The sequence below is a fragment of the Pecten maximus genome, chromosome 6, assembly GCF_902652985.1.
Source record: "Pecten maximus chromosome 6, xPecMax1.1, whole genome shotgun sequence".
Lineage (NCBI taxonomy): Eukaryota > Metazoa > Mollusca > Bivalvia > Pectinida > Pectinidae > Pecten > Pecten maximus.
Genome location: NC_047020.1, coordinates 28132196 through 28141965, shown reverse-complemented (window position 1 = coordinate 28141965; position 9770 = coordinate 28132196). Strand labels below are relative to the sequence as shown.

The 9770-nt window shown below is 33.6% G+C and overlaps 1 protein-coding gene across 7 annotated transcripts in view; it reads right to left on the bottom strand.

Annotated features, from left to right (window-relative positions):
- Positions 1-7643: 7643 nt before the first annotated feature.
- The window catches only part of LOC117329440 (protocadherin gamma-B5-like), a 45431-nt gene continuing 43304 nt past the window's right edge, over positions 7644-9770 (bottom strand). For all 7 annotated transcript variants that reach the window (XM_033887380.1, XM_033887381.1, XM_033887386.1 and 4 more), the window contains one exon: positions 7644-9753. In XM_033887380.1, coding sequence (XP_033743271.1) covers positions 9191-9753 — 563 coding nt within the window. In that variant the 3' untranslated portion in view covers positions 7644-9190. The remainder of the gene's footprint in view (positions 9754-9770) is intronic.

Below are 9770 nucleotides of genomic sequence, written 5' to 3'. Positions count from 1 at the left end.
GATATGTCTGTATTACCGTGAATATGTCTGTATTACCGTGAATATGTCCGTATTACCATGGATATGTCTGTATTACCAGGAATATATCTGTATTACCAGGAATATGTCTGTATTACCATGAATATGTCTGTATTACCATGAATATGTCTGTATTACCATAAATATGTCTGTATTACCGTGAATATGTCTGTATTACCGTGAATATGTCTGTATTACCATGAATATGTCTGTACTACCGTGAATATGTCTGTATTACCGTGATATGTCTGTATTACCATGAATATGTCTGTATTATCGTGAATATGTCTGTATTACCATGAATATGTCTGTATTACCATGAATATGTCTGTATTACCATGAATATGTCTGTATTACCGTGAATATGTCTGTATTACCATGAATATGTCTGTATTACCGTGAATATGTCTGTATTACCATGAATATGTCTGTATTACCGTGAATATGTCTGTATTACCATGGTATGTCTGTATTACCGTGGATATGTCTGTATTACCATGAATATGTCTGTGTTACCGTGAATATGTCTGTATTACCGTGAATATGTCTGTATTACCATGATATGTCTGTATTACCGTGAATATGTCTGTATTACCGTGAATATGTCTTTTTTGCCATGAATATGCCTGTATTACCGTGAATATGTCTGTATTACTATGACTATGTCTGTATTACCATGAATATGTCTGTATTACCATGGATATGTCTGTATTACCATGATATGTCTGTATTACCGTGAATATGTCTGTATTACCGTGAATATGTCTGTATTACCGTGAATATGTCTGTATTACCATGGCTATGTCTGTATTACCATGAATATGTCTGTATCACCATGATATGTCTGTATTACCATGAATATGTCTGTACTACTATGAATATGTCTGTATTACCATGATATGTCTGTATTACCGTGAATATGTCTGTATTACCATGATAATTCTGTATTACCATGAATATGTCTGTATTACCGTGAATATGTCTGTATTACCATGAATATGTCTGTATTACCATGAATATGTCTGTATTACCATGAATCACTTACTCAATTTATATTGTATTATGCATTGTAAACGTTTATGCTGATTAGTTGAAAGGCTAAGGCCAATAAACAATTATTATTAAGCTTGAGGAGGGTAAGCATTTATCATTCCCAGTGAGTTATGTAAAACGTACACTAAATCCAACAATGTATACACTACCAGTAATTGACCTGCACCAGATCAAGAACAAGTCATGTTTGAAAACATCCAACAAAATCGTCGTTGCTTAATACGCTCTTTTTATCGAATGGTTTAAAACCACACCCTTCATTATATTTTCTTCCCTAATGATTAACTGACTATCACATAATCAAATATTGAAATGCTCATTACATAATCAATTTCCTGATTTCATACGTCCAAATTTGCCTTTGTAATACACAATTTCCTTAAATTTTACCTTTCTTTTCCCTGTAGTAGAAATGAATGCCATTTCTTTTATATGGGTTACAATTGACTTCCTGGTAGGAGAAAGTTTTCAAAAAAATGATACGGATATTCTAGGGCCAGTGACCATTTATCCAGGCCACTTGATAAAATACTGTACTCGTATCATGGACAGGAAACATTTTTTGCCCATATAAATGTATAACAAGTGAACTAATAAGAACCGGAAGTGCTCAATTAACTATGTTTGTATTTTCTTCTCGTGTAGGATTCCGTGTTCTTATATTGTTACAAAATAAGAGCGAATTTCGGCATTACATTTGTTTACGTGTAACATGGAAAGGAACGTCTATTTAAATAAATTAAGTTTATATTTTCAGTTTGCCTTATAATAATTTTGGAGATAGTCTTCTTTAAAAAAAAACACATATTATTTAGCGCCAAGATATTGAGGAACGATTTTAGAATTTTATCAAAATTTACATTTTCATAATCTGCTGAAGCGCTTCAAAACATGTTCGGGAAATGTTTAAACATATCGAAACAGAATTTTGATATGCGAAAAAGAGACTTTTTTTCTGTAAAATATGACGCTTCAGCGATAACAATATTATACCCGTACCGGCAGATGAAACAGAATCTGACCACTATATATATATACATGATGCATGGACGCGCTGGAATTCGGCCGTTGTAAACATTGGTATTTGATACCTCCGAGAACAGTGTAATTGACTGCAAGTTATGAAAAAACACAATTGTATAATATTTCAAAAATGTAATAAGCTGATACGGTTAATTTCCTGTGCATAAACGGTATTAAGTGAAATTAACTTAAAACTTTCTCTGTGAAGATACATTATTGTTGAAAGGCCGTCCTTGTAAAATGAATAGTGATATTGAAACTTCAGACGAGAAAAAAAAGTTTGATATAAAATTTAAATGTCATGTTAGTTTCAAACACTTTTTAATGAAACCAATATAAATATCAATTTTCAAAAGGGACCTCGTGAAACAAGGGTAGAGAAGAAAGTATGTGTGGCCTCTGCAGTGTGCGAAACTGTGGAGGAAATTTATTTTCATAATCGAGAAAGTATCCAAGATATTAAACAAATCTGTTGAAAATAAAAGTTCAAGTTCAAGTTCTTTATTGACTTTGAGTCTTCCGACTCATCAGTATCATATACATGTACATACATTGAAAATAAAAGAAAAAAAATGAAAAAAAATCAATGTACAAGATTCGTATTAGCTAGATTATAAAACTAAAATTATAATATAATCTTAATACTATCTAGTACTGTCGTGATCTGGAAGTACAACCCTGCATGTCCAGAACAATCTCCAAATAGTATTACCAGTTTCCCACGACCTGTATCATTTTAATACTTTTGTATTAATTTTTAGTTATAAAAACTCCGCGTCACGTGAGATGCTATCTGCGGTCGGCGTTATTTGTTTTGACTTTGAGGCTAGATAAGTAGTTGTCAGTGTAAGACTGTCACAAACAAACTTATCACATCTATCATCAGTACGGTCAGCCACGCTCACATTCTCACCATTGTTTACATAACTTTTATCTAAAGTACCGAGGATTGAACTGATTAAGATAACAGTATCATACAGTACACTCGTTATCTTCTTAACAAAGAGAGCTTAACTTCATCAACTTAACCACGAGTCCTGGTGTTAACTGTCTGTAACTCTTCTTAATAAAAAATATATATACAGTAATAATCATGGTGATATTACGTCTTGTTAACAAGTTTTGTTTTACGTTAGAAATGGACATTTTGATAGTTATTTCCCCCCGAGTAAAGGTTTCGGGTCAAGCTGGGGAACTGTAGACAGGGTAGATCTGATGGTAGACAGTAGGAGACCGGTGTCAACCTTATACGAAATAAATATGAGTTAAAGTGTTTACAATTACCTCCCTAACGCGTCAGTACAATAGTGTTCGTGTTTCTCTCAACATCTAATATCATTACGTATAAGTATCTTTCATTTAATATGTCTTACATGTACACACTGAATTTGCACGCTATCTGCTCCCGTCTTCATCAACCTCATCGTCGGAAACCCACGTTCGACAAATTGCATTGTCGCCGAAAAGACACCCGACTACCGTGGGTCACTGACGATGTATCAACATTGGCTAAAAAAGTCTATTCAAAATTATCCAATATTTGATATTACTATAATCATAAATCATGTATTTTATATTAAAAATATATATTTGTACTCTACCAATATTCTTGATTGAATTTTTTGTCAATGACACTTTAAGTGTTTTCATAGATAACTTCTTTATTCATTGCATGATCTCCGTATCTGTATTAATTCATTATCATATTTACTGTATAAGGCTTTAGTTTAGAATATGGAGCATGTATATGGAAACCATACAAACAACGGGACACTGATCTGCTAGAAAACGTTCAACGACGAGCTACGAAATTACTACCAGGAATGAAAGATCTTTCGTACGAAGAACGATTGCGTCGCCTTAAACATCCGTCGTTACTTTTAAAATCGACGTAAAAGGGGCGACGTTGAAGTTTTCAAAATATTGAAGGGAGGCTTTGATTCAACAGCATCACACGGATTTTTCCAATAAAGAAAGAGAGCCTTAGGACCCGGGGACAATCACTCAGCCTAGATAACTCAAAAGGTAGACTGGACATGAGGAAATATTCGTTCACTCAAAGAATTGTGGGCAGCTGTAACTCTTTACCAGAAAATGTATTTCAAGCCCAAAATGCAATCAATTTCGAAAACTGTCATAACCTAAACACTTATATATCTTTGTTTAGATATTATATGGACAACGATCTGAATATACGTCCAGAATCTACTAAGTTTTAACAAATGAATATCTTTGCTGACTATTTTAGGGAAATAGATTGATATACGCTTCAATTGTGTTCCCTTTAACCGCTGTATGTATACTGTATTTTGTAATGTACGTGTATATATGTATGATTGACTGTAACCAAATGAAATACTGTTTAATTTATCAATGTATATAAAACTTGAATGTAGATTAATTCCATTTTTGTTCTGAATCGTCCATACGTGTCCCGATGTAACATGAAAGCGTAGATCGTCAGATCGTCTGCCCCTCCCTCCTTAACTTGAAGCATAATGTACTTACTCCTTTTTTAATTAGGACAAATTTCAATAGTTTTAACCAATCCAGCTTTCAAATAGACTTTTGAGAAGAGCCCATTGGACGGCGATATCGATATTTCTTCTTTTTTTTGAGGGGGGGGGGGGGGGGGGGGGGGGGGGGGGGGGGGGGGGGGTTTACTTTTTTCTTCTTTATACTGTTATTGAAAACAGTCAATACCTTTTTTTCGAAAGACGTCCAACAATGAAACTGAAATCCGAGCAGCTGTCAAGCAGTAGCCATAAAATAGATCTACATAGCCTATAGCACAGAGGATGACACAGCTCGCGCCAATTACTGTAATCCGAACTGAATTTGATCTTCTGATTCCAATCTGAAATGGATTTGAAAATTGTGGATTTTTAGAGTACACATGTTGATTTTATACGAAATTGATTTATTTTCTCCATTCTATCAGAAAATGATATGCCTATAACTCGTGGCGTCCTCACTGAACCCATTGTGACGGCATGTTAATATATTTTCTCTCCACTAATTTAACGGAAATCAATTTCTCTCGAGGTAATATATGCATAATATATGTTCATATACTCGGTGTCTATACAGCGATGTGTTTATTTAAGGAACCAAGTCTACCTGCGTGTGTCAATTTCTTACCAATTTGAAAATAACATGATACTGACACGCCCATTACACTAATGAATTTATATAAATATGTGAGGACTATTTTTATCAAATGTTACTGTATTTGTCACTTGACATTACCTGGATACATGGTTAATCAATATGTATCTAACAATAACATATGTACATAGACACAGGTGTTGAAACGAACTCATCATTTAATGAATTCAGTGTCAATTCACATTTGTAGTTTATTTTGAAATTAGTGTACAGTGCAGTTTTGCCGATAGTTACGGTAACACGTCGAAAATAAGACATTTTAAATGTAAAATCTCAATCTAAGTGATGAAAAAAGAATGGCCCAATGACTGTTCAAAAGGATCCTACAAATAAGCATTTTTAGACGTGCAGTGTATTGTGCGCAAAAACTGCGTCCCTCTTAAATGAGGACAAGTAAACTGGACCTTGACAAATAATTTCGTTTTTAGACTACAATAAACTTATTGACTATGGCCTGTACCCCACTGGACCGGAAATAGGCGGCACCAGATACTCGTCTACATCCTCCACTTACCTAGAGTTTTACCTCAAACCAATATATTACTGTCCGTTTGTATTTCCAGATTAACTTGAAATAATAAAATAAACCAAAATAATTGTATATAGGAATAGACAAGAATTAAACTATACATAATCTACGACATCCTGTTGAAGACTCGGATGAATAGCGAATCGTGTATAACATCAGAATACTTTGATAGAGATTTTGTGTTGGGAGTGATTTAATTTAATTAAATGACATATTCCCTCTCCAGTTTTGAATTAGAATTTGTGTGATTTGCGTACTAAAGAGAAAGTATGTCGCTATTATATTCGATATTATGACTAAATTCTAATATCACGATTTCCGAGGTCGTTGTCGACCGTCGCCGGATGGCGAAGTTAATCAGAATCACAGTCTTAGTATCGTTGAAAGCTTATATTGATGGCATGTGTGATATGAGGTTCAAGTCCAAATTAAAGTTTTCGTTCAACTTTATACCATTTGCCTATCAGTACACACTATATAGATACCATTGACAATGGACAGTGTGAAGTATTGTTATTCATTATCTTTCCCTTAATTTGTTTGCCTCTAAAATTAATAAATTGGTCTTCTTGAAAATATCGTCTGCATAATATCTAACGTACTCGAATGTACACGTAAGTCTCGTTTTCAATCGGCAGACATAAATTTGGTTCAGAGAGTTTTTCTCCAAAGAAACAAGATGTTTGCTACGTTTGTATAAAATTCCTCTCCTAGCTTGTCATAATCTGAAGTGTCCGTTTTGTGATTTCAATTTCAAAGACTTAACAAAACAATGATTTAAGGTTTGATCCTGCCTGAGTAAACTAATCAATGTTACACTTGATTATACCAATTCAAGTAAAATAGATTCTTTCTAAGATTCAGTTTTCCAGCCAAGAAATCAAAGGTTTCCTACATAAAAGGTTTCATTCTCCATTGCTAGGTCTATCTTTATGACTCAAAGTTCCAATGTAGCACCTCCTTGTGGGTATAACATCAAATTCATTTCTACTGTCCATATACATATTTCGTCTTCCTTTTCAACATGTTTCTCATAAACGTCTCCCTTGACATTGTCCGATGACCTTATAGATGAAGGTCCCGTCCTCAGACCGCTAATTACAACCCTGTACTTGGCGTTCTCTCGACAAGATATACACCTGAAAATGACTGGTTTGTTACGATAACGGGAGGATGTCATTCCAATGAGCATGTGACATGACATTTTAGTTAAAAAGCACTACCACATGACTTCATGAAGCAGGTACTGTCGTTTAATGCCATAAATAAAGTCTATAAATTTTGTCATTTATTTTCGAGATCAGAAATCATATTGTAGTTTATATTCCTCCACACAAGAAATGCCGTTATGGATGCCAATATCTATATCAGGCAGAAGGACCTAAGATTCTATCGTTCTGGCATTTTGCCGGTTCTTGACTTTTTTGAGAAATATATACAGTAGTCACTTTCGTAATTTCTTATTTTCATAGAGATATACAGTCAGTTTCACAATTTCTAATTTTCATTGAGAAATATATAGTCAGTTTCACAATTTCTAATTTTCATTGAGAAATATATAGTCAGTTTCACAATTTCTAATTTTCATTTAGAAATATATAGTCAGTTTCACAATTTCTAACTTTCATTGAAAAATATATAGTCAGTTTCACAATTTCTAATTTTCATTGAGAAATATATAGTCGGTTTTATAATAACCATGAAGATACATCTCTATTGCTTCAAATGTTTAAAACTACAAAATTAAAAACATCCAACCTTGATAGTAATTTAGCTAAAGAATAAAATCAAGGTAAAATGATTTTAAAGTATATTGTTCATAATTAAAATTAAAAAATGACAAACATTGACATTCATTTAATTATTTTGCTTTAATTTAGCTGCTCAATAATTAATCATAATACACAATTGTAACAACAAACAACATGAATATTAATGTCATGCATGTGACAAAACAACAAGGCAACATGGTATTATCACGTGGTAATATCGCAGTATTACACAGGCATAGTTCATAATTCTTAAAGAGATACAATTCAAAACTCAATTTTCATCTGAGAATTCATAATATTTGTGAAATATGATTAAAATATGTCTTATCATCATAGATTTTAACAAGTCATGGTTTTGATAAAAATTTGATATTAAGAAAATATAGATTGACAGTAATACTTTGAACTAAAATAAACCATATTTTGATTTTTTCAAAGGTGATTTGAGAGTATTAAAAAGCTTTAAGGAATATGTCTCCAAATTATGTTATGAAAATAGAACTATTTATATTAGCACCCTAAAGTGGGACCTCTACATGCAGGGTAACCCGTCACATAGGTCCCTATCGATATAAGTAAGGATCAACAAAGTTTGTGTCTTTGGTTAACAATACTGTACAGGATGTATGTCAGAAAAAAATCTTCAGTATATACTATACACAACTATACATTGTACCTGCAAAATAAACATTTAATCTCCCCTTTTAATGATTTATTTAATAAATCTTAATTATCCTAGTGTTCTGAACTGCAACTCTTTTGGAAATCGAACAGAAAATCAATACAATGGTACCGATGGTACCGAGTGATAGTCTTAGGACTACAGTTAACACAAGTGACGCTGAACAAGTCAAGGTCATACTGAACAAGTCAAGGTCATACTAAAGGCACTATTGAAATGGACCATGACAATTTTTTTTTCTAAAAGGACACCAAATGGTTACAATAAGTAGCACTGACATACGGTCTACTAAAATGAATCTAAATTAAGATTTACTGTTGAATAATTCATCAACTATTCCGGTAACATTAAAAAGGGAGAATAATTAATAAATGATTCTTCATTAATTTGAACGCACCCAATGACAAAGAGTTTGTCCTAAAAGGTCATAACGACATTCCATTGCTGATGTCATCAAACTAGACTTGTCAACAACCAATAAAGAGATGTACATTTCACACGGACCAAACATAGATGTTTTGATCTTTTCCCCATGGAAATAGATGTTATTATAAATAAATAATTTTCTAATGTAGAAGATTGCTATCAGAATATTGATTAAACTGTTAGGTTAGATCTAACCACTCTCATGGGATTTATTCCACACAAGTTACAATGAGTACATCTCCATTTTAAAAATGACATACAGGCATAACAATTCTCTACAGCCATTTCTGTTAAAAGTTACGATCGATTGATTCAAAAAATTGATCGGTAAAAATTAGTGAACTGTTACAGGGACCCCCGGTAGTATCGTTATGTCATCGTTTCTATCACAGTATTACAAGTTATAATGTACAACATGCCCGCAGCGACACTTTTGATTAAAACGCACATGAAATGATAAGAGGTAACAAAAAGTTTTAACAACTAGACACGACCATGAATCACAAGAGTCGATCGTTCCTACACAACCATATCTTGGTGTGGTCGATAAAAATCGTCCTCAAGCTCTTCGGGATTAATCGTATAACTTCCTGATGTAGTTGTGGCTGCATCGTCGTCATCATCCCGCGACCGACACGTACTGATACTTTCGGGTCGAAGGTTAAAATAGTCTCTGTCTTTGGACACGTTTGAGTAATTCACACAATTATTTGGTTGTAAGTAATTCCATGTATTAAAGTTTGAGGACTTTGATTTGCTGTCCAGGTAGGACTGTGTATGAGGTGACGTAAAACTAGAATGACTTGGCGCTGATCGCACATAAGGTCCATTTTTCTGTCCCCTCTGCCCTGAATTCGAATTTGAATTGTTTTCATTGAGATGCTCTGTACTCAGAGAATAGGGCCGACTCGGACCCAAAAATATTTGTGTCGGAGTACTGGACTTTGGGTATGGCCTGTTATTAGAAGCTTTTCCATGCACTTGTGGAGCAAGCTTCTGTTTACGAGGTGGAATGTTCGGAGGGGAATGGAACGTTCCGATATGGGAATTGTAAGATCCACAATCAAAAGATCTGGAGTCATCTGAAAATGAAAATAAA